General features: G+C 48.6%; 4 protein-coding genes across 7 annotated transcripts; 2 read left to right on the forward strand and 2 right to left on the reverse strand.

The window, feature by feature from the left end:
- Positions 1-1,099: 1,099 nt before the first annotated feature.
- Positions 1,100-5,338, reverse strand: zgc:194621 (uncharacterized protein LOC795037 homolog). Of its 3 annotated transcripts, none has more exons than XM_041065762.1 (5): positions 5,166-5,338; positions 2,257-2,315; positions 2,064-2,147; positions 1,887-1,963; positions 1,100-1,678 (listed from the first exon to the last, which is right to left on the reverse strand). In XM_041065762.1, the coding sequence occupies exons 1-5, from the start codon at positions 5,252-5,254 to the stop codon at positions 1,634-1,636; spliced, it is 354 nt and encodes a 117-aa protein (XP_040921696.1). In that variant the 5' UTR covers positions 5,255-5,338; the 3' UTR covers positions 1,100-1,633. The 3 variants fall into 3 exon arrangements, with proteins under 3 accessions (XP_040921696.1, XP_040921695.1, XP_040921694.1); XM_041065761.1 differs by lacking the exon at positions 5,166-5,338 and adding an exon at positions 3,221-3,779; XM_041065760.1 differs by lacking the exon at positions 5,166-5,338 and adding an exon at positions 3,206-3,779.
- On the forward strand, positions 4,681-18,346 carry si:ch211-230g15.5 (polyhomeotic-like protein 3). 2 transcript variants are annotated; one of them, XM_041065634.1, is made up of 12 exons: positions 4,681-5,217; positions 7,418-8,043; positions 10,081-10,233; positions 11,090-11,182; positions 11,473-11,680; positions 12,585-13,910; positions 14,078-14,418; positions 14,505-14,670; positions 14,979-15,090; positions 15,388-15,508; positions 15,698-15,992; positions 17,493-18,346. In XM_041065634.1, exons 2-12 carry the CDS (start codon positions 7,435-7,437, stop codon positions 17,645-17,647), a joined length of 3,579 nt encoding a protein of 1,192 aa, XP_040921568.1. In that variant the 5' UTR covers positions 4,681-5,217; positions 7,418-7,434; the 3' UTR covers positions 17,648-18,346. The 2 variants fall into 2 exon arrangements, with proteins under 2 accessions (XP_040921568.1, XP_040921569.1); XM_041065635.1 differs by lacking the exon at positions 11,090-11,182.
- A 232-nt stretch (positions 18,347-18,578) lies between these two features.
- Positions 18,579-21,629, forward strand: cldn11b (claudin 11b). The gene is made up of 3 exons (XM_041065764.1): positions 18,579-19,385; positions 19,763-19,927; positions 20,433-21,629. The coding sequence occupies exons 1-3, from the start codon at positions 19,160-19,162 to the stop codon at positions 20,690-20,692; spliced, it is 651 nt and encodes a 216-aa protein (XP_040921698.1). The 5' UTR covers positions 18,579-19,159; the 3' UTR covers positions 20,693-21,629.
- A 696-nt stretch (positions 21,630-22,325) lies between these two features.
- Positions 22,326-25,218, reverse strand: slc7a14b (solute carrier family 7 member 14b). Its single transcript, XM_041065657.1, has 7 exons — positions 24,918-25,218; positions 24,572-24,808; positions 24,254-24,471; positions 24,025-24,171; positions 23,736-23,944; positions 22,871-23,655; positions 22,326-22,711 (listed from the first exon to the last, which is right to left on the reverse strand). Exons 1-7 carry the CDS (start codon positions 25,216-25,218, stop codon positions 22,326-22,328), a joined length of 2,283 nt encoding a protein of 760 aa, XP_040921591.1.
- Between the last annotated feature and the right edge of the window lie 1,746 nt (positions 25,219-26,964).

Consider the following 26,964-nt stretch of genomic DNA (forward strand, 5'->3'; position numbering starts at 1 on the left):
TGTTAATGTACTGTCTTTGGAATTATTGATAAAGCTATCAAGGCTTTTGTTCCTTGTAGCAAAATTATTTTAATTTAGCTGAAATTAAAGCAAAGTACTTAGCAATGAAACGTCGGAGCTCACGATGAGCCCATGAACGCAGCATTAGCGTCACAGAATGGCGTCTTCAAAAAAAGGACTACAACCATGGCGACACAAAACAACTACATATCTCACGCATGCGCATTTGGATGCTTCAGTCACCTAATATGACATTGTAATTATGCAAATGTCAGCACGATGCTGACATTTAGCTCCCTGTCCTTTAATTTGTTTATGTGTGTGTTCTGAGTGTAACATTAGCATCATCATGTAAAACCTAAAACATGTTTTCCTGCAGGAGAACAACAGTGTTTGGCTGCGGCTTTATTTTACTGCTCCGGTATCTGAAGTCTTCACTATAACACCGAGCGCTGAGCTGATTCCCAGAGCGAACCAGAGGTTCTACAAACACAGGCCGTTCACACAATATGCTGCGCGGTCCTCATCACGATCCCACCCTGCTCACCTCCACTGCCTCTGAAATAAGCAGAACACGACCTCTGCTGGTGGAGGACAGAATGACAGAATGGAGCTAACGTCCCCCTGGAGACCTGCACCAACCTGAACCAGAACCAGATCATGACTAACCCTGTAAGGATGAGTCTGATCAGGCGCTGTATTATTCTTACTGTCAACAAACTTATTGTTGAAATCTGGGGGATTTGGGGCCACGCACGTTCTTACACCTCTACAGGTGAGCAAACAACAAAAGCACCGTTACCTTCAGTTTTTAGCTTTGACCTTGGAACAGCCAGAAGTCCCTGCTCTGAAGATCTGCCCTCCCGAAGGTCAGAGGTCACAGCAGCTCCTTTGAATACAAAGGTGTCTGTCCATATAAATGCCTTCTGTGTTAGAGGTAAAATATCAGAATCAGTTGTAAACGTGACGGAGAGCCTGTGAAGGGAAACTAACGATGTGTGTGAAGTGTGATCAGCATTTTGTGAGAAGAAGGACTGAACCACAGTTTGTCTTGTGTGAACAACATGAGAAATCCCACAACAGTGTTACTGAAGCTCCTTTTATTGCCTGTGGCTTTGCTCTCAAACAGGTGAAAACGTGCTGAGAGTGTAGAACAGAGTCATTATGGTGACAGTGTCAGTTTATATTTCCTCCATTCAGCTCTGTAATTCATGCCTTACGTTACAGACAAGAATGGCGTGATGTGTTTGTTTATGGGCCACGCCTTAAAAAAGGAGAAAACTGTCCACAAGCTTAAACTGCTGCTACACAGGTAACCATCCTACCTGAACTAAGAGTGATGCAGAAACACTCCATCAAAAAGTAAAATACTAATCGAAAAACAAAACAACCTTGTACAAAACATAAAGTATAACCAAATAAAATATTTATGATAACGTCAATGATGATATCAGATAAAACACACAAGCAATACTGTTTTAAAATTGGAAGAATTTACAACACAGATTTCATGTATTATGTGTATGTCCTGTTTAAATACGGGATTTGAATCCGGTTTAAAACCGTGTGGTTTTTGTGCTGCAGATACAGAGAAGTGTCGAGCTGCCGGCGGAGACGAGAGGAAAGCTGATGCTCAGCTCGTCAGGACAGGTGTTTGTTCCATCACCTGCTTCTTCATCTGAATAAACAAAGAACAAAATACAAACAATGAATTCTTCTGGCATAAAGGTGAATTCTGAACGTTCACATTTAAAGTAATTTTGTTGTGGACATGATTTTACGTGTAGTTGGACATAGTTCTATTAAAGAAAGAACTTTAAGTTAAACATGTTAAAATGGATTTAACACTTGTAAATAACTGTATTATTTGCTCTGAGTCGTCACACCGGTTTCTGTTTCCTCTTCGCTTGCATCATTTCCTGCTGCTGCTTCAACCGTACTTCCTCCAGACTCATGCAGCCACCTGTTCACACGCACAAACACACAGTCAGAGGAAATACATCACGGTAAACACGCTGAAGGTTACGGATCTTTCTTTACGTGTGCGTGTGTGTCTCTCCCACCGACACTGCTGGGGTTAATGGATACGTAAGCCATCGCTCTGCTCAGCCGAAGCTCCTCCAGAGCAGCGAGCTCTGCCTCCGCCTCTGCTCAACACACATCACACAACAATTAACCCACAATTTGTAGAGAACAGTGACATAAACACCACATGGATGCATCCACACTAACAACACACACAAGACGACGACTCACTTCTCTGCATCTCTCTTCTCTTCTTGGGGTTCGGGGGGATGACAGTGAAAGCTTTGTGGCTGAAACAGAAAAACACTCTGGTTTATGAACATTTACATCATTCAGCATGATTGATCCTGTTCCAGGCGAGGATCAAACCTGTATCCTCCTTCTTAAAGAGAAATGTATTTATTCTGAACAACCCGAGTCTTATTGTTGTCATTTTGGGAAGAAATCCTTCCTGTTTGATCGACACTGAAAATGTGTGTACAGATGATCTGAGTCAACAGACAACTCCAGCAGAAATGCCATGAAAATAGTCCTTGTAAAGACACAGGATGGGTCAGGGGATGTGCAGGTTTGCAGCAGTTCACCTGCAGGTCTGTCAAGCCAGTGGGTGGTAAAGCATGTGGGACTAATCCAGTGGAACAGATGGCCCCAGACAGCAGCGGGACGCAGGACACTTTAGGACTGTACCTGCCTTCTAAATGTTTTCACCTCCAAACACTGCACAGACTTTGACAAGGGCAGCAGCAACAGCAGTGTTCTCTGAAGCTGCTGAGGAGCCTGAACTCTTCCTCACCACTTTACAACTGTCAGTGTCCTGAAGACTGAACACATGAATCCGCTTCAGCTGCTCAAACTTTAGGAACTTTAGAGGAACTTTAAGAAACTCTGATCTCTTGTGGACTCATTTTAAAATATGACCCACACTGACTGACAACATAAAAACACAACAATACTATAATAATAATAACACAGCCTGGTCATTATCTGTTATATTTAAATTTGTTTTCTTTCCTTTTCATCTGTTCTATCTGATATTGTTGTTTGTCTGTCTCAGTGTTTTTAATCCAACAGCTTTCAGAGTTTAATACACTGAAATCTGTCACAGTACAAACCAGTGTACCCATCCGGACTGGGAACACAGTTGTTTCCGGTGGTTCCTTATTGTTCCTCTGAGTGTTACCTGTGACTTGCATACTTTGTCTCAGCCCTGAAGCTGTGCTGCTCCCGCTGACCCGGACAGGCGGCCGTCTCCCGGGACCTGGGGTTAACAGCGACATGTTTCAAAGAGCTGGTCGCCCTCCGGCAGTCTGGGTTTGTTTTGGACCGGTGCGCAGTCGGTTTGGGAGCAGCGGAGCTAGACCTGGCTCTCCTCTCACAGCTCGCTTTGGAGGCTGCGCCCTGCGCCCCGGCGGTGGCCCTGTCACACCTGTCCCGCGGCGGACACCTGGGGCAGCTCGACGCGCGGCTTTTACGCACAGCGGGCACTTTGAGTTCACGTTCTGCTCCGTTCACCGCCTTTTCCTTCGCCGGTTTGGTTTTCTCCACTGGTTTTCTCGTCGCCTCCACTGGTTTTGACTTGACAACATTTGTCGCTGGCATTTTTATTTCATGCTTCTGTGTCCAGCCTCCGTTTGTGGGAGAGATGCGTCATCTTCTGCTGGTGTCCCGCTCTATTTAAAATAAAAACCGAAAATCTCAACTTTTCTTTTCTGCTCCTTCGGTTGCTATGGAGCTTGTGCCTTAGAAACGCCAGAGTCAAGTCTGACAGACTGGAGCAACGCGCCAGGTTCAGACTTTCAAAATAAAAGTTTGCGTCATATGAAACAATTCCAAAATGAAGGAAAACGTGTTTCCTGGATGAGGTTAAACATGTTATCATAACCAGGTTAGATACGTTATCATATAGATATGTTGGCATGATGTGATGAATCATGTCAACATGGAGCAGAAGCTCAGAGGAAAGTTTCCTACTTGTTGTGGAATCAGTGCGAGCAAAGGGAGGAAGGACCCGGAGTCAGTGCGGTAATACAGCGTCACTATTTTGAAGGCAGCACCCCTGGTTTCCGGTCCGGGCCCACCTGCCCGTGTTCACCTTGATACAGCTGCAGATTAAAGCGAGTGACGCAGCAGAGTATTTGTTGTGAGCTCGGAGCCAGGTTCAGGCTGCAGGCTGTCCAATGACAGCGGCTCATCCGATTACTGCACGCGACTCTGCGCGGGTCACGTGGCCACATGCCGTGAGATTATAGACAATAGTTTGTTTTAGTTTGTGATATAAACACAATGCGCTTTTATAAATGCATCTAATCTATAAAACACAGTTAGACACTGCGATGAGAATCAGGTGTTCACAGCTTAAAGCTTCAGTTATAATAATCCAATAATAATATAATAATAGCTCAGTTCTCTCAGTGCTCAGCGCAGCACTTTGACTCGTGATGAACTATGATTTCGTGCTTATTGTTGTTTTCAGCTCAGTTCAGGGTCTGAACTGTGCGTCCGCTGCTGCGCAGGAGTCAAACAGCGACAGTGTGTGTGCGGTACACTGTATTATCGCACAGTGCGCATGGTGCAGCCTGGCTGTAAAGTCTTCGCGGTCCTCCTGAGCTCTGAGTGGTGCTGTCTCGCCTCCGTGGCCCTGTAAGAACTGCCTTCCATTGCATTTCTCCAGCAGCGGACTGACCAGGCCCCTCGCAGCCGCTACACGGTGGCTCCGAGCCGGGCTCATTCCCACCACAGACCCGGCAGGTGTGACGGTGGTGGTTCACCGGAGAACGGCGGGCAACAGATCCCCCCTGGATGCTGGATTTAGGGAGTGCTCCGCGGGAAAAAGCCCGGGCTGTGATGAAACCCTAAACAAAGTGCGACACACACAAGCCCATGCACATCATAAACGGGCCTGTCTTGCTTTGCAACTTTGCGTTTGTGGCTCTGTGCAGGGGCTAACGGCAGATAATCATAGGTGAGGCTGGTGAAATTATCGTCCGGGGGAGGGTGACGCGCACTTCACAGCAGCCCCTGCGCTGTCAGACGAGGAAGTGAGGCTTCACACACGCCCATTTCAGCCTGTCGACCCCGCTAAAAAACCCAGACCCGTTTCTCACACAACACAGCAACAGACTTTATAAACATGCGCTCACTTTCGGATGGACAGCGCCGGGAGTAGCCTGCAGGACGACGCCGATTTCAGAGGTGGGTGTCCGAGGAGCTTCACGCATAACGTGGACATGACAATTTCCCCAAATGTTATTATCGTGAGACTTCTCCACTGTGAAGGCCTGTCTCCATCTTTTTTTTTTTTTATAGTCACATGCATGATCTCTGGCCTAACTGTTTGCGGTGTGACTCATTAGTCTCATCGTCATCGTCTGCAACAATAAAGTGAGGCTGACACGTAGAGTGAACAGGCTGCGGGCCAGATGTCAGCATCTGCCCGCGGTGCGTGGAGTGGCACCTGCTTGGCGCGGTGATGTTGCGTGAATGTGGCCGAGTCCCGGCTGCAGATTCAGCCCCGTGTGAACCGGACTCGCTCTCTGGATGAGGTTTTTCGTCCGTCTCCGTGTGTCTGCTGCCTAACAGCTGAGAGCGGGGTTTACACCGTGCTGCCTGTAGAGTCTTTACACTGAATTTCACTGTCCAGAATCCAGACGGCGATTCTAGAGCTGAAACAGTCGATCTGTTAATCGATTAACGGAAGATTATTGATTAATCGTTCAAGGTTTTCTCAAGCAAAAGTGACCTAAATTCACTGGTTCTACCTTCTCTGGTGTGAGGATTTCCTGACTTTCTTCACCTTTTCTGGCTGTAAACTGAAAATCAGACAAAACAAGACATTTAAAGATGTCACCATGGGAACCTGTGATGGACAGGTCTGTCTATTTGCAGTCATTCTGGGGTGTGTGTGTGTTTGGAGGGGGGGCTGGATCCATCCAGTTCAAAGTGATCCGTCATCTGAGGTGTTTTTGGCTGGTTTTCTTTTGTTTGTGATGCAGAGCTAAGTGTGGCTCATGAACTGGTTGGAGTTGCTGTGAAGATGTTACCAGTTTGTTTGGGACGATCACACTTTAAACCTTCACACTGCTGACTCACACTAAACGATTTCCCCGGTTTGTAAAGGTCAACAGGATCCGGGGACCATTTTACATGATCTGACCAAAGATAGAGACTCAAAGCCATAATAAAAGTGAGAGTGACTTACCTGCACCTCACACTGGTCTTTAACCAATGTGTCAGTTTCAAAGCTGAATATGTTGGTGATCTGACAGCTGTCGGTTTTTATTGTGTGAGTGGTGGATGCAGGTACTTTGAAAAAAAGGTCACTAGAAACTCAGGAGTTAGTTAAATAATCAGACTTTTTCAGATTATTGTAGCAGAATAACACTAAATAATTATTCTCATTATCACACTGCCAGTTAATTTTCTTTATGACTTGATCAGTCGTTTGGCCTGTGAAAGTTCCCAGAAACATGACGCCTTCAAATGTCTTGTTTTGTCCAGTTAAAAGTCTAAAACCATCATATGTGACGAAGAAAAGCAGTGAATCAGACAAAAGCTGGAGAAATGACTGTGATCAGTCAGTTATCAAAGCAGCTGCAGATTCATTTTCTGTTAATAACACTAATCGTTGCAGCTCTGAAGTAAATCAGTGACAGTAAAAGAAAAAAGTATAAAGTAAATGGTCAAATAATCAAACTAACTCATACTCAGACTTCAGAGAAACGAGGAGGTGAAAATCATCCTAACATCTGTGTAAAGTCAGTGAGAGCGGCACATTCACACTGAGACTCCCGGCAGGATGATTCTCCTGCACGGTGTCAGGTCAGATTAACCGCTGCCACGGCTCTAATCCAAAACACGCAGAAGCTGATAGTAACGGTGTCACATGTCAGTCAGTCTGAGGAGCGTTGTCTCAGCAGCCAGTGAAACTACAGTCCAACCAGCTGATGCATCACGGAGATCAAGTTTAATACGTGAAGATCACAATCGCAAATTTATCTCACAGGGTTTCACGACCTGGGAAAATTACACGTACACACCCACACAGACACACAGCTGGCTGAAGTGGAGCTGATTTTAGCAACTTTCTGAGGTTTCGCTTTCTGAGAGTATCTGCTGCGAAACTCAGGAAAACAAACGTGAGATGATGAAGCAGATTTCTGCGCCGGAGTCAGCAAGAATTTAACAAACAAACGTTTCCACTGCAGTTTCAGACCTTTTTCACTTTAAAATATAAAATAATCTGAGGATCAATCTGTCTGTCTGTGTCTCTGTGTGTCTGTGTCTCTGTCTGTCTGTCTCTCTGTCTGTCTGTGTCTCTGTGTCTGTCTGTCTGTCTGTGTGTCTCTGTCTGCCTGTCTGTCTGTCCGTCTGTCTGTCTGTCTGTCTCTCACAGTGTTACAGTGTTGAAGGATGGACAGGGAGCTGGTTCGACAGACCCAGTCAGACCATGGCGAGGCCACCAATGGAACCAGTCCTCAGACCACCACCACCACCACGCCCGACTCCTCCACCCCTACCACCCCCACCCCTCCTCGGCTCACCCCCAACCCCATGCTCCTGGACGCCCCTGCGCCCACGCTAACACCCACCACCTCCTCCCCTCCTCCCCCTCTCACCCCTGCCCCGTCCGTCTCTGCGACCCACGGGCCAAAGGCGGTGGCAGTGTCTCCCCACATGCTCGTCCCTGCTCCCCCTAAACTCACCTCGACCACGACCCCCGCCCTCCGAACGTACTCTCGCCCGATCCTCCCCTCTCCAACTGGCGTCTCCAAAACACCTCCTACCACACAAACCTCCAGCTCCTCCTCTCTTCCCCCTCCGTCCTCCCCCTCCTCTTCCCTTGCTGTAGCCAGCTCAGCCTCGCCCCTCGCCTCCTCTTCCTCTGCAACGCACAGCAGCACCACCACATCAACCAAGACCTCCACCAGCCTGACCAACGGGAACACAAGGCCCGTATCCACGCCGACCTCCACACCAATCACGCCCTTTCACACACCAGCCAGTCCACCTGGCAGACAGGTAACGGATGCACATACACAAACTGAACAGAACTCACTTCTAGAGAACACGCGCTCTTTTCCACATGATCCACATGTCACACATTTGGCGGGTTCATTTGGGAAATGTGATTATTTGCTTTCGTTCTGTGGTAAATATGAAGCTACAGCCCGTTAGCTTAGCACGGGGGGGGGGGGGGGGGGGGTCTGTCAAAGGGGAACTACGTCAACCAGTTAAACACTGACATGTAAAGATGACACGCTGTGGTTTTATGGGGGGTTATGTGTGAGACTTGTTCTTTGCAGGACACAGTGACTTTGGTTCACACTTCAGTTTTTGTGCAGGTTTTCCAGTAGATATAACGTGTTGACCACTGAGCTGCTGGCAGGTGTTTCCAGTCTGTACGCTAAGTAAAGCAACATCGCACAATCCTGTGTCAGAAACTCTGTTCCATTCACTTCCAGTTTGTCTGTCCTTTGCAGATGTTGTTGTGCTCTGAGGGAACAAAAAATCAGTTTAAGCTGATCCTCTAACCTGAGCTCACAGCTGCTGCAGTGTGGGCAGAGGTGTAAAGTACGCTGTTTTAATGGTGTTAAACTGAGGGACACGACATCGCTGCTTGCTAACCCGGCTACACAGACCTTTGTACAGCAGACGTCTCCCGTAGCAGGATAAGCACAGGTACAGCTGATAACATTAAAAACAGCTGTCCCACACAGGTTGTCCCTGTCATGTCTGACTGGGACACTGAGCCATCTTTTTGTTTCAGTTGTGCGTCTGTTGTTGTGGAAAAGATCTGTGAGAGTTGGTTCATGTTCATGACAGAGGTTTAAAGGGTTTGATTTCCATATCTGCGCCCCAGCTGCAGGCTGCTGCCAGATTTTAACTTCTCTATATGGTACATACTGTTCAGTATTAGTCAGTGGTGTGGAAGTGGGAAACGTTACTGGTCTCAGAGAGTCGCTGAAAAGCATTCTGGGATAAGAAACTGAATGACAAGTTTCCCAAATGAGGTGGAGTTTGTTGAGGACAAAGCTGAACCACCACGTTTCTTCATAAAATCACTAGAATTTGTGTAAAAGTGATTTTAGTTTTAGCGCACTCTCTCTCCACGGTTATGGCTGGTTATCGCTGGCTATCACCAAGGATCCAGATGTGCTAAGTGTCAGAGGACATCGCAGGTGAGACGCTTCGACCTGCTTCAGACAGCAGCGTGAAGCAGCAGCATGAAGCAGCAGCTGTGCAGCCCGCGCTGCAGTCACTGCTGGATGAGTGTATTTGTGTCTCGGTCAGTGTTTGTCTGCGTCTCAGTGTTTGGGGTTACAGTTTCCTCTCTGTGCTTTCATCTGAATGTGTTTCACATCCTTAGGTCACATGTCTCTGGCTCTGTTTGCTTTGTGAATAAACGTAAAGTCACACGCACACACACACACTGTCACAAACTGCTGCACAGGTGTTACTACATGTGTTTTCTCTGTGCTTCACTTCTGAAACGCTGTTTCAGACTGAAGCTGACACTTTTCACCACTTCACCAACGTTTTAAATGTGATTAAAGTAAATTCTTCACCAAACATCTGACGTTGTGAGCATCAGATGTTCGCTGTAGTCAGCTCAGACTGGTGAACACCTCTCACCTCTCCATCTGAGGAGTCTGCATCATACTGAACAGACAGATCAGCGGTGGAGAAGTGGATTATGCTGCAGGTTTTTAAAGGGTTACTGTGACACTGAGAATGTTGATTTTCAGTGAGGTGAATATTACAATGTGAACGTCTCCCTCAGTGTAGTATCACTAACTCTGAGAAAATGTGAGTCATGCACTTAGTGGACGAGCAGTGGATGAGCCAGTTTCAAAACACCAAATTTGGATTGTTTACTCTTTTGGTTCACACCCTTTGTGCGCACACACACGCACACACACACACACACACAGACACACACACACACACACACCACTGTCTTGCTTTTCAAGGAAATGTAATAAGAAGACATCCTCACTCTAAATCCTCTCCTCCTCTCCTCCCCTCCTCTCCTCCCCTCTCCTCTCCTTGTTCCAGGTATCACAGGCTCATCCCGTGGGCACACCTGGTCTTGTGCGGGCCAATCAGAGCCCCTCCCCTGTCAGGCAGAGGGTATCCCAGCAGACATTGCTCCTAGGGAAAGGTCTCAAAGGGTCTGGCCAAGACCAGGTGCTGCTCAGAGCTCAGATGGTAAACACACAAACCCACATTTACATAGATTTCTACATGTAATCTGATTCACTGCTGGAAACGCACCGCAGCAGAAAAGATTACCAGTATTAAAATGAGCCGGTGGTGGGAGGAGGAGGAGGGAGTTCAAAGGTCAGAGTTTCACGATACATTCAGGTTATGTAGGAAAATGAAGGAAATACAGACGCTGTGAGCTCCCAGCACGAAAATACGTTTCTCATCAGCTGCAGAACAAAAACAAACATTTTCACAAAACACACGTTCAGTTGTACAACAGAACAATAAAATAATATTTCAGTGTACTTTGTATTAGGACAAACCTCATGAGAGAAAATACACTTTGTTTTTGCTGCACCTCAACATGAAGAAATTCATTTAAACAAAACTACAGCAAATATAAACTAACAATAAACCAAACGTTTGATAGTAATAAAAACTGTAACTGTACAGTTAGAAGTGGATGAAATTCTCAACATGTTTTGTAAAACGTTTTATGTATTGTGGATAAAATGAGCAGAGGAACGTCTGTTTTCATCCAGTCACTTAACAAGAAACTTCACTGAACTGATGCAGAACTGAACCTGGTGTTTTCATAAAAGACTGTTTGATAAAAACTACAGCGAGCAGAGAAATCAGACAGATCTGAGAGACGGACTAACACACTGAAAAACAGCCGCCATACTTGTCTCTGTTATTTCAGATCTAGTTTATTATGTTAAACAGGTTCCTGGGTCTGGGATCTCAGATAATCATGTATCCAAACTCTGGTTAGACTCTGTGCTTCAACCTCTGATCTCCTCTGTTTGTCTCCTCCTCCCTTTGTTCTCTCCTTCTTTCCCTTCTTTTCTTCCTGCAGCTGATTCTTACGTCTGCTATGCGACCCGCCCCGTCCTCCTCTTCCTCCTCCTCTTCCTCCTCTTCCCTGTCCTCTAACCCTGCTTCCGCTCAGGTGAGCAGCCGAGCACACGTGACTCTCCGTGTGTACAGCACTCGAGTAAATGTACTTAGTTACTTTCCACCACTGTGGGAAAAAAGACATCAACCTCCAAACTCCCTGCAGCCGCTCACACGCTGCTCTAACATACCTGTAGGGCCTAGTAGCAGCTGCTAAGCCTTGATTGGACAGTCACTTTTTGGGGGAGGGGTTTAGCAAACACCTTGAATCAAAGCAGAAAAGCCTAAAAGTGAACAGAAGTGTCTGATCGAACTGAACAGATTCCTCTCTCTTCTCCTTTCCAGCTCCAGAGTCTCACCCTGAGGCCTCCTCCCCCCGGGGCCCTCACCATCCCCCCCTCCCTCCGTCTCAAGCCCCCGTCCTCAGCCCCGCCTCCCCTCTCTCGCCCTCACGCCCCACTCTTCCCCCCTCTCAGGCCGCGACCGCAGCCCAGCACCACGGCAACGGAGAGCCCGACCACGCCCAGCCGCCACCTCTCCGTCCCACCTCCAAGTAGGTCCCAGAGGCAAAGCTGACGCCGGCTGTGATCCTGGTGGAAGACAGTGTGTCCTTCTCAGGAACAACCAGTTTCATTTACGTTTAAACATTTATTCAACGTAAATGCTCACTCAGCGAATCCTTTCAGAACTAATCAGCACTGAATAATTAGAAGAACATTTTGTCAGTGAGGACACAGGTTCTAACAGTTATCCCTGAAACAAGAGGAGCAAACAAAACCTTGTGCAATTTTACATTTGCTTTGTGTTACTTCACTTTTCCTGTTGTTTGATCAACAAGCACGAAACAGCCATTAAGAGAAAGTCAGGGAGTGGCCCCTGGAGCACGGCCCCTGGAGCACGGCCCCTGGAGTTTCAGTGTTGGTCTCAGAGCAGATCACAGTGGAGCCACGGGGGGTTTAATCTCTGAAGCCCATCTTCACAAACACACCAGCACTGTTTGAATCCACCGAGCTTTATTTAAAAATTTAGTCTCTTCAGCTACAAAAAGACCAAATGTTCCTGGAGCTTTCAGCAAAGGGAGGATTCGCTGCTCTTTTCTGTTTTATATAACGTGGGAACTGAAGATCTTTGCTCTTTGGACTGTTGGTCGAGTCATCAGCTTGTTCTCCGTGCAGGCATTTAACACTGTTTTCTGACAGTAAACAATGAACTGATCTGAAAAAATATTAACGGTTAATCTAAAGATTTGTTGCAGCCTCTGTTTAGTTAAGATTCACTGATCTTAGCCTGATGAGAGAAGAGATTAGTGTGATGGTGAAACACAGAATGAAAGTTTCGGGGGACAATACTTTAAAAAGCAGATATATAAGGGATTTAGTTCTGGTCATAAACCTGTGGGTCACCTGCTGCTTTGATTTCTTCTTCTTCTTCATGCCGTCTCTCCCTGTCCTCCACAGCTCTCTACTCTCCGGTTCGAGCCGTCCCTCTGAGACCCAGACTTCACTCACCAAACGGTCACAGAGCAGCGTCGCCTCGACAAGCCTCAGCCCTCCAACCAATCGCAGCTGCTCCCTCCAGTCAGGCCTCTCCCGTCGGCCGGCCGCTGACTGGACTGAAGAGCTGTCCGTTATCTCCGACTCTGCTCGGTCCCAGCCAATCCCAGCACAGCTCGCTATCTGTGACCAACCCCATCTCTTCTTCTTCTTCCCACTTCGAGCGCTCGCCGTCTGCGGCCAGGCAGCTGCAAATCATCGCGCTCTCCTCGGGCCGCCAGCCTCAACCTGGAACGTACGCCCACGCCTCGGTGGGTCACCGACAGTCACCGCCTCCAGTTGCAGAGCCGCCTGAGCTTTCCAGCCAATCAAAGAGGACTTTGAGCAGTGAAGACACGCTCCCTTTTCCTCTGAACCCCTCACTGCCAAAAACAACCTCTCCTCTGCCCTCACCTCCATCTCTCCTGAGTCCAGCCTCGCCTCCAAGTCAGGCTGGACCTCAATCACAAACTCTGGTCCAGAAAGGAGAGACGAAGGAGAGCGAGGAGAGAGAGAGAGAACGAGGGGTAAGACAAGGAATCAGAGACGAGGGGAGTGTCAGTAAAGACCTGAGGGTGGAGAAAGATGACCAAAGACAGAGGGTGAAGGAGGAGAAACCGATGCTTACGACTGAGAAGGAAATCAGTCAGAAAGAGCAGGAGGCTGAAACGGGCCGAGAGGAGGAGCAAATGGAGGTGACAGAGGAGGGACAGAGTGACGGAGAGAGGACAGCAGGTGGCGAGGAGAAGAAGATGGAGGAGGAAGAGGAAGCAGAGACCGCCATGGACCAGTCTGAGAAGCTTAGCAGCCAGGTTGTCCATCAGCAGCAGAGCACAGGTCCGGTCCCAGCGCCTGATACTGTTAAAGACCCCGACGAGGACATCAAACCCATCCCGGGTCTTATTTCAGCCTCAGTCCCAGTCCAGACCTCAGCCCCTGTCCTGGCTTCAGTCCCAGCCCCTGTCCTGCCTTCAGTCCCAGCCCCTGCCCCAGCCCCTGTCCCAGCCCCTGTCCCAGCCCCTGTCCCAGCCCCTGCCCCAGCCTCTGCCCCAGCCTCTGCCCCAGCCCCTGCCCCAGCCCCAGCCCCAGCCCCTGTCCCAGCCCCTGTCCCAGCCCCTGTCCCAGTACTGTCTCCAGTCCCAGAGGTCTCTGCCCAGAGTCACAAGCTACCAGAGTCTCATCGAGACCTCCATCCTGTCAGTCAGGAGGACTTCTGTGAAAACATGTCAACCCAGTCTGACAACCAATCAGGTACCTCCACCCACACACCTGCCGACCGGACTCCAACCAGATGTTTTTGCCACAAACTTAAATTCGAAATCAGTGTTTGTTTTCTAAAGTTTGAGCTAAAGTAAGTTTTTCACAGCATTATTCATCTTATTGATGTTACCTGTTCTCACTGTCTCTGCTCCTTCCAGCTCTGTCCAGCCTCTCCTCTCAGTCTCCGCCCTCCTCGCCCTTCATCACCCCCTCGGCAGAAAACCCTCCTCCCCTCCTCCCCGCTCAGCCCGCCCACCCGACCGACCTCAGCCAATCACAGCCTGAGCCCGAGAAAGTCGACAAAACGGTCGGGGAGTCGCAGCGCCTGCCTGAGGCCGAGACCGAGGCGGAGCCCCTCGGCCAATCGGAAGACGAGTCCGAGAGCTTCAGCCAATTGCTGAGCAGCCCCTGGGAGCCGAGGGCGTGGCCTGAGGGACGACAGGTTCTGACTCACCTGGTGGAGGGGTTTGTCATCCAGGAGGGGCTCCAGCCGTTTCCTGTAAGGAGACACACACACAGTATATACAGACTAATAACGTAGCTCATGGTGTTATTAGAAACAGTAAGTACCCTCTCGTCGTGCAGGTGAACCGCTCGTCCCTGCTGGTTCCAGAGCAGGTGACCAAACCACAGGAAGTGAACGGGACCAATGGCAGAGCGGCGTTGCCTGTGACAGACACGATAAAACAAGCCGAGCACTCCACTGATTCAGATGAAGAAGAGGGAGGAGACACGGACGACCCCGGGGCCAGTAAGACCAGTCAGAACCAGTCAGACAGACCAGTATTATTTACATGACGTGTTCTATCAGCTGTCCACAGGTCAGCCAGAGACAGATTACATTCATTTCATTTAAAGGAGTTTTAGAGGCCTTCAGATGTAAAACAAAATATTTTACCCCAGGGTCGTCCTACTACTAAATATCCAATGACCTGGAACCATAAACATGTATTTCTGTGTTGCAGAACATATTTTTAGATGAAATTATGACCTGTGCAGCTTTAACTGCTCTCAAATAAAAGAGTTGACCGTGAATATGTTTGTCTCCCACGCTCGCAGGGTCAGGTCACAGGGACCGAACTGTGCTGCACTGCCAGTTCTGTGGGAAAAGAGGCCACGCGCACAACTTCATGCGGTCCAAGCGCTTCTGCTCCACTTCCTGTGCACGCGGGTGAGACCTGATTTCATTGGCTTAGAAGCTAAAGAAAACGGGAGGGAGATGGTGGCTGCCGTATCATGTGACCGTAAGACATTGTTTCTCCAAGAAGCAGTGTTTTGTGTGTTGATGGGTGTTGCTGTCGCAGCAGCAGCAGCGTTGGCAGGATGTGGTGTAGAGACACACAGGTGTTAAATGCAGATATGAGTGTGAATCAAAGCAGCAGAATGAGGAAATATCACCACATCTCTCTTCATCTCTCCCTCTCCCTCTCTCTCTCTCTCCGTCTGTCTCTCTGCGTTCCTCTGTCAGGTTTAACGTTCGTCTGACAAAGCGTCTGCGGGCCCTGAGCGCAGGCAGTCGGTCCGAGAGGCCCCGACCGGCCCTGAACAGGGCAGAGTCGGTCCCTGGGAAACCTCTGTTACTGCGGCTGGTAGGGGACTGATCTAACCACCAGCTCAAACCACTGCACACTCACATTTACCCCAGTTATTATTTTCATTATTGTTACTGTTTAGTTTATAAAACATCAAAAAAAGGTGTGTCACCTGTCTTCTTACCTGACGTCGTCACTTCATGATCAGGTGTTAATTTCTCTCCCCTCTCACGTGACTCCCTCCAGCCTCGTGATCTGTGGAGCGCCGGTCGCCGCGAGAAGGAGGGAAAGGAGAAGGCAGCGGCGGCAGAAGAGGAGGAGGAGGAGGACATGGAGGGAGGAGCGGAGGAGGAAGACGACGATGGAGGAGAGGAGGATCCTGCCGTTGCCATGACAGTGAGGATGGAGCGACGGGCGGCTCGGAGAGCGAGGAGGGCATCTGCGCCCGCCATGACCACCTCCACACCCACGAGCACGTTCAAACCCGCCCCCTCTCAGTGGAGCGTGGAGGAAGTCACCGCCTTCATACACACACTGCCAGGTAAATACTGACAAGTCTGTTCATCCGTTGTAGACTCACACAGCAGTAGATATGAAGCGAACTCCTCACACGCGCAGCTCCTCCGGGGACATTGTTCAGCTCCTCCGGGGACGTCGTTCAGCTCCTCCGGGGACGTCGTTCAGCTCCTCGGGAACTGGCAGCCTCTAGTAAAAATGTCACTTTGATTTATACAAACGCTCCAGTGTCGCAATCGTCAGCAGATGATGGAGGACTCATTCACCGCTGCTCCGTCTCCCCTCATCCAATTAAGTGCTTTCGCAAGACGCTGAGATGAACCGCTGGGTGAGGTAACGTGCATACTTCTAACCCCCAGCTGTCAGTCTGAGATCAGTGGGAAACATCTGGAGGAGAAGCAGAGTGAAGCCGTGGTGTCAGTCTCAGGCTAATCAGAAGAATCTGGAAGCATCTTGGTTTAAACCGTGTTCATCAGTGTGATTTACAAACTCTGCTGCTTCACAGTTACACTTAAAACGCTGTCGCTTTGTTGTGGAGCTTAAATGATTTTTCTAAATGACGTTCATTAAATAACAGCCAGGTGAAGAAGCACTTTAAAAGCAAGCAGAAGAAACTGAAACTGAAAAACCCAGATAACAGACTGAGCAGGAGATCTTTTCAGTGGTTGAGTCGGTTCAGTAAACACTTTCTCAGTCTTTGTTTTCGTGACTTAAAGTGAGAAAATATTATATTTTATTCTGCACCATTACTTTTCTATAGCCAGTTATTCTGCTCCTGTTTGGCAGCTCCCCTACACTGAGGTATATTACATACAAATTAACCAGTTTTTCACACTTGAACAGCCACAGAAAAATCATCCACTGTCACGGGAGGGACAAGGACTTGGACCCAAATGCAATAACCCTCAAGACAGGCAGAATGGGGGAACTAAAAGTCTTTTACTGGAAGTGTCCAGGGCCAGGGAACAAAACTCAAACTACCAAAAATCATCCACGAAGGAGAAAAACACTTAGTAACAAACAAAAATACAAAAGTTCTTACTTGAAACAAAGGAAATCAAGGTAAATCCACGAGGGGCAAAACGCAAGGCTCAGGAACACGGACACAGACACGGGGACTTAACATGGCACATACACAGCTGCAGACTCGCTACAGACACAGCTGCAGACTCGCTACAGACACAGGCACAGACTCGCTACAGACACAGGCACAGACTCAGGTACGAACACAGACAAACTGACAAGGACACAGAGAAATAACAAGGCTTACATACACAAGGCAATGGGCAACAGGTGAAACCAATCAGGGCGGAGCAGGCAATCACAAATGGAGGGAAACGAGACAAAGGCAGGAAGTAGAACAAGACAAGACACACAAGGGCCATGATTTCAAAATAAAACAGGAACCACTAACAAAATTTAAGTGCATGCTGGGATAAGCTTTAGTCCCATATGAGTTTTAGAAAATGCAAAGCGTTGAACTGGACTGAACCTGCCTGTGCCTTCGTGTTGTTGTTGTGTTCAGGCTGCAGTGACGTGGCGGAGGCGTTCCGGCTGCAGGAGATCGACGGCCAGGCTCTGCTGCTGCTGACCGAGGACCATCTGATGACCAGCATGAACATCAAACTGGGACCAGCTCTCAAGATCTGTGCTCACATCAACGCTCTGAAAAACCAATGAGAGAAAAACAAACAAACAAACAAACAAACAAAAAACCAACACAGAAAGACCAAGAGAAAAAGAGAAAGTCTGAGGGTTTGACGTGGAAGGAAAACAGGCAATAAAGAAGCGGGGAAACAGAAATGGGAAAATTTAAAAGATGGAGAGAGTTTGAAAACAAAAGCTGACACCAAGGATGACAGAACAAAGTCACAAAAAGAGATTCACGGTAATTTATGAGATTATCAATGGAGGCGTGGCCTTAGCAGACAGGAACACAGGAGGTGTGCAGAGGCATGGAGGTACCAGAGTCCAGAGGAAAGCTCATCCGTTGTGGGCCCTCTGACTGTAGCAGGTGACCGGAGGGGTTTTTGTAACTTTGTGTATATTTTACATGACGCTGGAGAGTGTAAATTTGAAGCTATTTCACGAAGGATTTTGAACATTTAATATATAAAATTTGTCTATTTAGTTTTTTTAGAACGTGACGTCAATGACAAATCTATCCAGTAGCTAACATAACCGGTGTGTGTAAAAGAAAAAAAGAATAATAATACGTAGACTTTGTAAGTGATTAATGAAAGTTTAATGTTTTATATCACTATATTCTGGACAAAAACATGTCTGTGGATTAAAAAAAGTCACTATCAGGGTAGAGACTGGTGTCTTTAATCGTCACATTTTTATGGTATCCTGCTTGAAATTATTTAATAAATGAATAATTAATCAAAGAAGCTGTTTTATCTTATTGTTTGAGCTAAAATGAAGGAGTTTGTAGATGATGTGGACGGAGTGAACACCAGCAGAGGGCCACAGTGAGACAGGTGAGTGGCACATGAAGAGAAATCTGGGTTTTATAAACTTTCAGAAGCTGATTTGAATCCGTGCGTCACGGTTCGGTTCCTTCCTGATGCTTTTTCAGAGGCAGAATCTCCGATTGGGGAAAGTTCCTGCCAGATATTCCAGGTCCGTCTGTGTCTGTTGTTTTCTGATGGATTCAGGTTTTTGTTTTTCTGTCTGTCTCATCTCTGCATATCTGGTTTAGGTTAGGGTCTCATGTGCGCTCTGATTGGCTCAGACTTTGGACTGAAGAGTGTTTTTTTCACCACACCCAACGATAAATCTTCTTCTTGGCATTTTTCTGCTCATCAGCCTGATGCGCACTGACGGACTCAGCAGGATTAGCTTCATTTCGACTTTTTAAAACGGATTTTAACATTTTCTTTAATCACATCTAAAACTGAGAGAAATATTTCGTTATTAATTATTAGTTTAGTTATAACTGAGTAGCTTTAGTTACAGGTCACCTTTTCATTTTTTCTAAACTAAGCAGAGAAGAAACTTCATTTCTGCGTTTTGAATATTTTCCAATACATCTGGCGCATAAATTTATTTGTTTTCTCATTTTCTGAAACAGTAGATGGGATTTTTTCATTCCTGCAGTAATAAATAAATAGTCCAACGTCCTCCCTGACTTAGAAGACGGAGTGATTTTCTTTCTTTGGAGCGCGTAAAAACGCACGGAGACTCCACATGGCGCACATGTGCAGGCAGCTCACAGGCAGCGCGGCGAGCTGCGCGGGCTGGGTCGGGGTCATCGTCGCCACGGCCACCAACGACTGGGTCCGGACCTGTGACTACACGGTGGCCACCTGCATCCGCATGGACGAGCTGGGCTCCCGGGGCCTCTGGGCGGAGTGCGTCATCTCCCCGTCGCTTTATCACTGCGTGGCCCTCAACCAGATCCTAACACTGCCCGGTGAGACTGAGGGATGGAGGGATGGATGAGGGATGGAGGGATGGATAAAAGATGACACATCAGTGACTTTAATGTGTAAAATGCTGTTTCATTTGTCTGAAAAGAATCTGTCGTTACAGCCAATGGTGTGTGTTATACTTAGCTCTGTGTGTGTGTGTGTGTGTGTGTGTGTGTGTGTGTGTGTGTGTGTGTGTGTGTGTGTGTGTGTGTGTGTGTGTGTGTGTGTGTGTGCGCATTCCTGACAGAGTGCCAGAGCTGAGCTGTGTTGAAAAAATTTAAACCAAACAGATGCTTCAGTTATAAGACCCCCCCCCCCCCTCCCCTCTCTCTCTCTCTCTCTCTCTCTCTCTCTCTCTCTCTCTCTCTCTCTCTCTCAGCTTACGTCCAGACGTCTCGTGCCCTGATGATCTCCGCGTGTCTGCTCGGTCTCCCCGCCATGCTGCTCGTGCTCATGTCCATGGCCTGTATCCGGCTGCCGAACGACACCTCGGCCATCAAGCTGCGCCGCTCCCGGGTGGGAGGCGTCCTCTTCATCCTCATGGGTGAGGAGACCTCCCACCACACACACACACACACACACACACACACACACACACACACACACATTCATGCTCACAGGTGCAAAAAACACATATATACATGTAGTGTTGTTGGTGGTCTCAGACGCTGCAGACAGGCAGGACACTAAGTCTTTCAGCTTTAAGGACGGTTTTGTTTCCAGATGTCAGCACAGTGGTTTGAGGATGTGCAGTTCTCGGGTCTTTCCCGGCTGTTGGAGGAGGGAGGACTGGACGGAGGGTCAGGGTCTGTCAGCTCAGGCCTCATCCTGACCGGGTTCATTTGTCAGACTGGGCTGCTTCCTGTAGGATGAGACAGGTAGTTCCTGTCAAAATCCTCAGGGACAGACGCCATACAGACACTCATGCACACGCAAACAGTGTTTTAGGCCTAAAATGTCCAGATATTACATCAGGTCTAAGGACATTTTCACTTTTATCTTAAAATACCACCTCTTCCCTGTCTCTTCTGTCTTTTTGTCTTCTCCAGCTGTGTGTGGCATCATATCGACCATCTGGTTCCCCATCGGCGCTCACCAGAACGAGGGCCTGATGTCTTTTGGCTTCTCTCTGTATGCCGGCTGGGTCGGCTCCGCCCTCTGTCTCGTGGGCGGCTCCATGATCCTGTGTTGCCACGGCGCCGAGCTCTGGACCCCGAGCAGAGAGAACAGCTTCTACTACTCCAGACAGCGGGGCACGGCCACGCCAATGGACCCCCCCGCCAACCACGCCAAGAGCGCAGTGGTGTGAAACGCAGCTCTCTGGCCCCTCGTTTCATGGACTGTGTATGATTACAGTCAACTTCTGCATTTAGCTGATACAACTGATTTATAATAAGTGTGTAGGGGTTAAGGGTTAGTGCCTTGCTCAAGAGCAACTGTAGATGCAGACATAATCTCATTGGTTTAATTGAATCTCACAGGGTGACTGTCCTTATATCCACCTATGATTCTCTAAATGTATTGAACGGTTCAGTTTTACTCTCAAACACTGAGCTGTGTTAAACTCCGCAGTCAGACAGGAACAGTATCCACAGGCTCCGACTGAACAGGAGCCAATCACAAACACACGAAAGCCTCCGAGCAACATCTCGTCCTGGAAAAAAATCTTTATTCATTAAAACTACTACAGATTTGTGCCTTTAAACTGTAATTCTAAGCTAAATTTGCTGTACGTACAGTATCTTCAGCTGTGGTCAGTGGGGTTCACTTCCTGACAGGAAGTGGGAAGGGTTTTTTTCTTCTTCTTGGCTTTCTGCCTGTGTAACTGACCCTGACCTCAGTTTTCAATGACACATAACTCATGTTAATCACGTCCTGTCTGGAAAACTAGATCAGCTCAGCGTCCATGTTGAAATCCATCTGTCAGTAACCTGTCAGTTCGTACTGTGATGGAACCTGCAGTTTTTTATTGTTCATTATATCTTTAGCTTTGTTTAATCTGGTTGTTTCATCGTGTTTGTTGCTTTTATGTCGAGAGTTTGTGATTTTAATGTTTTTTAATCATTCTTATACTTTGAATTTCACAAACATGTTTGTAATTTTTTTTAAACACAGTGAGATCAGCTGCTCTCATTTAATTCATATATCATCATTCATATTCCCAATATAATCAGTATGTACTAACTCTGTGGCTGTATTGTCAGATCAGTTGGTGTTAATAAAAGTTTCAAATCATTTTTACTGATGAAGAGTTTCAGGATCAATCGTTTCACTCAAAAAGACACATTTATTCATCGTGACCTCACGCTGTCACCGTAAACACCATTCACCCAAACAACAACACACAAGTAACTGTCAGAAGATGGTAAACAAAGCACACAACAAATAAAACAGCGACAGAGACAAAGCTGAACGGCCACAAGAAGAGACCAATGCGACTTTGAGAATCTTCCCCTGCACAGAGAGCAGTTCAGACCCTGCTGGGTCAGCCGGGCAGAAGTAACCTGAGCGGTAACAGTAATCCTCAGCGGGTCGAACCAAACTATCAGCTTTTTCTACTCATGTACCGAAACTCAGTGAAACAGTTAAAAGAGAAGGACGTGAAATCGACTGCCAGCAGCGTGAATGAATGAATGAATGAAGAACAAAGCTACCACCAGACCTTCGTCACGTGAGCCGGTTAGTTCAGGTCACTGGTCCCTGAGGTTTATAATCCTGCCTCCTATGGAATCTGCTTGGATAAGTTGCCTCACAAAGCCAGAACAAACTCATTTTTCTAGATTTCAGTCTGGAAAATCATCCACTGAGAGTGAGGGATAACATCGCTCCACTGTGGGAAGGTGCACCGCTCACGACTTCTCCCACAGCAGAACAGAAACCAGGTGAAAACTGAACCACTTCGGCTGAACGTGTTGGAGTCACGTGTTCAAACACAGTGAGATTCAGTCCTCCTCTTCACCTGATTCAAAGCCGTGATTGGTCCTTCCCTTGGACCTGCCACCTCTGCTTGTATACTGGCCTCCTGGTCCAGACTGGTATCCATACTGGTCACCACTATCCTCGTTCTGCTCCCCCTCTTGGTCCTCATACTGGTTCTCCTGATGGTACTGGTTATGTTGCTGGTGGTGGTATCCTCTCTCCTCTGGGGCAGACCAGCCCTGGTAGGGTCTCTCGTCCTGTTCCTTGGGGTAAAGGTCGTCGTCAGGGGAGAAGGTGTCGTCCAGGTGGTCGTCGAAGCGCTGGTAGGAGCTGGCGTGCGCCTGCTGCTCGCGGGCGTCCAGCTCCAGCGTGCTGTGCCACACTCCATAACAACCGTAGATCAACAGACCTGAAGATGGACAGACAGTATCTGTTAAAACCTCTGCAACCAAAACCCACAGGCACGGCTTCATGTGCACAGCATGTTCATCACAAGCTACAACTGACCTTCGCTCTAAGTCAGTGCTGCGCAACCTGCATCAGAAATGCAGAAAATAACACAACTCACCTATGAGGCACCAGATGGTGAACCTGGCCCAGGTGAGTGGAGACAGTTTGAGCATGAGGTAGCTATTGACCAATATGGCCGTTGCGGGGACAAAGGGCACACAGGGCGCCATGTAGGGCAGGATGCGTGTGCTCTCTGGCTGCTGTATGATCACAATTAAAAGCTTTACCATGGAACCCGCCATCATTGTGGCCATCAGCCCTGAAAACACTGCCCCGGCCCCTGTTCCCTGCTCAACGCCAAATATGACGGTGGACCACAGGAGGAAGGACATGAGGAAGAGGAGCAGGGTGCATCGGGTCACTACACGGCCACTGGCGGGTGTGGGCCGGGCCGATGCATCGGGCATTCCCAGCCGCAGCCGTAGGGTGTAGTAATGACCTCCCAGGAGTCTTTTCAACAGTGGGGCGTGGCCTGTGTGGAAATCAGAATCATCTCCCTCTCCTTCCGTCCCGCCGGCGTGGTAAGACGAAGATCCGTCACCGCCTGAGCCTTCGATCAGCATCTGGTCGTCTTTTGTTGGTGCGGCTCCGTCGTCCGGGGGCTTCAGGTCGCCCACATCCTCCCCAGAGTTAAACTGGTGTGTGTCGGCCTGTTCGTCAGGCTGGTAGCGCAGTAAGAGCACACACACACTGACCAGGGTGTAGGCCAGCAGGGTGCCGATGGACATCATCTCGATCAGGTCCCTGAGGCTCACCAGCAGAGCGAGGAGGGCGGCGAAGCTCCCAGACACCACACAGGCCACCGCCGGAGTGTGTGTGAGCGCAGACACGTGTGACAGGAACCTACACACACATTCAGCACGGAGTCAGACTCTTTGGGGGTCGATAAAATCAAATTCAAACGGCCTCTCATGCATTCTCACCTGAACAGCAGTCCGTCCCGGGCCATGGCGTAGATGACCCTGGGCATGGGGAACAAAGAGCCCAGCAGAGAGACCGTGAGTCCGGCTATGGAGCCCACAGCCACGGTGTACTTCCCCCACAGGAAGCCGTGCACCGCAAACATCTCCATGAGAGGAGCTGAGCCATCGATCAGGTTGTAGGGAACCATGAGAGTCAGGATCACACTCACCTGCGCAGAGGACAGTCAGGTGTAACGTAACAAATACATACTGTCTGTCCTGCTCTACACAAGCATGACACCGTACTAACCGACACGTAGGCGGTGAGGCAGGTGACCAGTGAGGCGGTGATGGCGTACGGGATGGAGGTGTTTGGGTTTTTCGCCTCCTCTCCGGTCGTGGCAATGATGTCGAAGCCGATGAAGGCGTAGAAGCAGGTGGCTGCACCTTGCATCACCTGAACAGAAACAACAGATCACATGTCACTTTCCAGTTTGATCTGAACAGTGATTCCATCAGGAAGTGGTTCAGCATCTCACCCCCGACCAGCCGTAGGGAAGGAACTTGCCGCCCTCCCAGTTGCTGGCGGAGAGGAAGAAGAGTCCGGCGATGATCATGAAGACCCAGACCACCAGGTTGACCACATTGAGGACATTATTGAAGCCCACTGAGTTACGCACACCAAGAGCGATGATTGCTGTCACCAGCAGGGCGATGAACAGGGCCAGCAGGTCTGGGTAAGTGTCCTCACCCTTACCTGAGACAGAGAGACACAGCAGCACTTGCTTTACTAACACTGAAGACAGGAAAAAGGCTGTTGTCTCCTATTAGAAACAAAACGCACTGATCGCACTGACCGAGTCCTCTGAGCGTGCCCAGGTGTGTTATCATGTAGTTACTGATGCTGTGATTGGCCAGAGAGTCGAACATGCTGCTGAGAGCAGAGGCCCCGGCCGCCGTGCCGATCAGGTACTCCAGGATCAAGTTCCAGCCGATAAAAAACGCCACAAACTCTCCGACCGTTACGTAGCTGTAGGTGTAGGCCGAGCCGGTCGTTTTGGGAACCCGGACACCAAACTCTGCGTAGCACACACCTTACGGAAAAATGCAGAAATGAGAATTTAGGACATTTTTTCTTATAAAAAGGAAAATAAGTCAGTGATCACAGACTGATGTAAGCTCTGTCACCTCCTGGCGTCTCACCTGACAGTATGGAGGCCACCGCTGCGATTATAAAGGACAGGATGACCCCTGGCCCGGCCATGGCCTTGGCAACCAGTCCGGCGACCACATACATCCCGGTACCGACGCAGCTGCCCACCCCGAGCGACACCAGGTCCACGGTGGTCAGGACCTTGGCCAGGCCGACCCCTGACCCCTCTGCGAGCTCGGTGAGGTCGTCCGAGCTGTGAGCCATGGAGCCCACCGGTTTGGTCCGCAGCAGGCGGGAGTACATGTTGTACCATTTGTCACCCAAAGACACCCGGCCCAGCCACGCCGCCATCACTACACCTGTTTGTTACCTGTTTGCGTGTTTCTCACTCCTCCTTTCTTTTTTCTGTCACTCCCTCTATCATTCTTTCACTCTCATCATGAGCCTCTTCATCAGCCGTCCAATGTCTCAGGTTTGTCTCCAGAAAAGAATCCTAGCGGAGGCACAGAAAGGTAAAAGGTTTGATGAACATCACATCCGAAGGAATTAGTTATTGAATAATTAAACTTGCACCAACACTGAAAGGCCACAACGTGATTCTTTGATAAAAGGCCAATATCGGCCCAATATACCTGTCCAACCCTGAAGACGTGAGCCAGCAGGTGATGAAGGGATACCATCAGCTGTTCTCCTCACTCACTAGAGCGAGACTCCCTCTCTGAAACATTAATGAAGACCAAGGATCCACTTTCACAACGGAAAGGTACGACTACGGAGGCTAAAACCGAACCACGTATAGACCTGAACCAACTCCTGACAAATCTGAAACTGCTGCTTCACACTGGAAAAGACACGTGAGATCAACACCTGGACTGAGATCAACACCTGGACTGAGATCAACACCTGAACTGAGATCAACACCTGGACTGAGATCAACAGCAGACAAACATCAACAGGTCGGATTGAAGAGAGTGAAGAGCACAGACAGTTTGAAGCCTATGAATGCTGACAAATACATTGCACCTTTACACTGCACACCTGAGCAGACAGCTAGCAACACTCACTGGTTGTGTGTCTCCCCTCACGAGGCGTGAGTCCCCGTCCTCTGCAGACCTGCAGGAAATGGTGACGAGAGGAGACGGCAGCGTTAATCATCAAGACCTGACACCATGTGACCAGGCTGATAAAATATTCAACACCTGAGACCGAGCAGGGGTGTGTGTGTGTATGTGGCTGCCATAGGTGACGCTTCTGTCTTTCAGGGGTGGGAACTGGCCAGGTGTGTGTCGGGGTGGGGGGGGGGGGGGGGGGGGGGGGGGGGGGTGTCCAGCTATGCAATGGAAAATTAGCTTTTGAAATTTTTCAAGAAATCAATTAATTTCATTTATTTTGCACACAAGAGACTCATGAGACAGAGAAGCTGCAGAGGCTGAGATAGGCCAAAGTAGAAAACCAGTGGATCCTACATTTCCCATAATTCAACTCACTCCTGTCTCCTGTTAGACTCCCCCCTATCTGGTAAACACCCATATCATTCACATTCACACAGGCTTGTAATGTGCACTCTTAAATTTACCAAACTGAGCACTCCAGCCCTGAAGAGCCCAAGCCTAAACTGACTCAGTCTGTACACACTGTATATGTTCGGAGGCTGTATGCCTGCGCTGCATTGTTGTTGTAATCTGCAGGTAATCTGATCCACAGTCAGTTTACAGAGTTACCTGCAGACACGGTTACACACAGAGCAGATGCACAGAGGTGGACCAGCGTATTTTGGTGCATTATTTATCTCCATGCTGTATTTAGTTCTGCTGGGAACAGTCTTTTACCCAGTCAACCTCAAAACTCTTAAAATGTGGTGCACAATGCTTCACGATGACCCAGGTCACCCAGGTGAATTCTACATATTTACACTGTCACCGTGTCCTCGTGACATAAAGCAGTGAGGAATCAGCAGATTTCAGGCACCGGGGTAAAGCTGATTCTGCTCTGCCCTCAGTGCTTCAAGGTTCGGTTTGGTTAGTGGTCCCAGCACCACCCTGCCCGTGGAAAAGCCCTGACAGTGGGTTTTATGCTGCTGCTGTGATTCAGAGGAGT

Source organism: Toxotes jaculatrix, chromosome 20 (assembly GCF_017976425.1).
Source record: "Toxotes jaculatrix isolate fToxJac2 chromosome 20, fToxJac2.pri, whole genome shotgun sequence".
NCBI classification, from domain to species: domain Eukaryota; kingdom Metazoa; phylum Chordata; class Actinopteri; family Toxotidae; genus Toxotes; species Toxotes jaculatrix.

Bases quoted from the DNA above. Each gene is read 5' to 3' on its own strand.
- cldn11b (XM_041065764.1), top strand. From the start codon at position 19,160: ATGGCGCACATGTGCAGGCAGCTCACAGGCAGCGCGGCGAGCTGCGCG. The intron at 19,386-19,762 runs GTGAGACTGAGG...TCTCTCTCTCAG, and splicing joins CCAGATCCTAACACTGCCCG to CTTACGTCCAGACGTCTCGT. The intron at 19,928-20,432 runs GTGAGGAGACCT...TGTCTTCTCCAG, and splicing joins CGTCCTCTTCATCCTCATGG to CTGTGTGTGGCATCATATCG.
- si:ch211-230g15.5 (XM_041065634.1), top strand. From the start codon at position 7,435: ATGGACAGGGAGCTGGTTCGACAGACCCAGTCAGACCATGGCGAGGCC. The intron at 8,044-10,080 runs GTAACGGATGCA...TCCTTGTTCCAG, and splicing joins CCAGTCCACCTGGCAGACAG to GTATCACAGGCTCATCCCGT. The intron at 14,419-14,504 runs GTAAGGAGACAC...CTCGTCGTGCAG, and splicing joins AGGGGCTCCAGCCGTTTCCT to GTGAACCGCTCGTCCCTGCT.
- slc7a14b (XM_041065657.1), bottom strand. From the start codon at position 25,218: ATGGCGGCGTGGCTGGGCCGGGTGTCTTTGGGTGACAAATGGTACAAC. The intron at 24,172-24,253 runs GTGAGATGCTGA...GTTTCTGTTCAG, and splicing joins TTCCCTACGGCTGGTCGGGG to GTGATGCAAGGTGCAGCCAC. The intron at 23,656-23,735 runs GTGAGAATGCAT...ATGTGTGTGTAG, and splicing joins CGGGACGGACTGCTGTTCAG to GTTCCTGTCACACGTGTCTG.
- zgc:194621 (XM_041065760.1), bottom strand. From the start codon at position 3,624: ATGCCAGCGACAAATGTTGTCAAGTCAAAACCAGTGGAGGCGACGAGA. The intron at 2,316-3,205 runs GTAACACTCAGA...TTTCTGTTTCAG, and splicing joins ACAAAGTATGCAAGTCACAG to CCACAAAGCTTTCACTGTCA. The intron at 2,148-2,256 runs GTGAGTCGTCGT...TGTGTTGAGCAG, and splicing joins GAGAAGAGAGATGCAGAGAA to AGGCGGAGGCAGAGCTCGCT.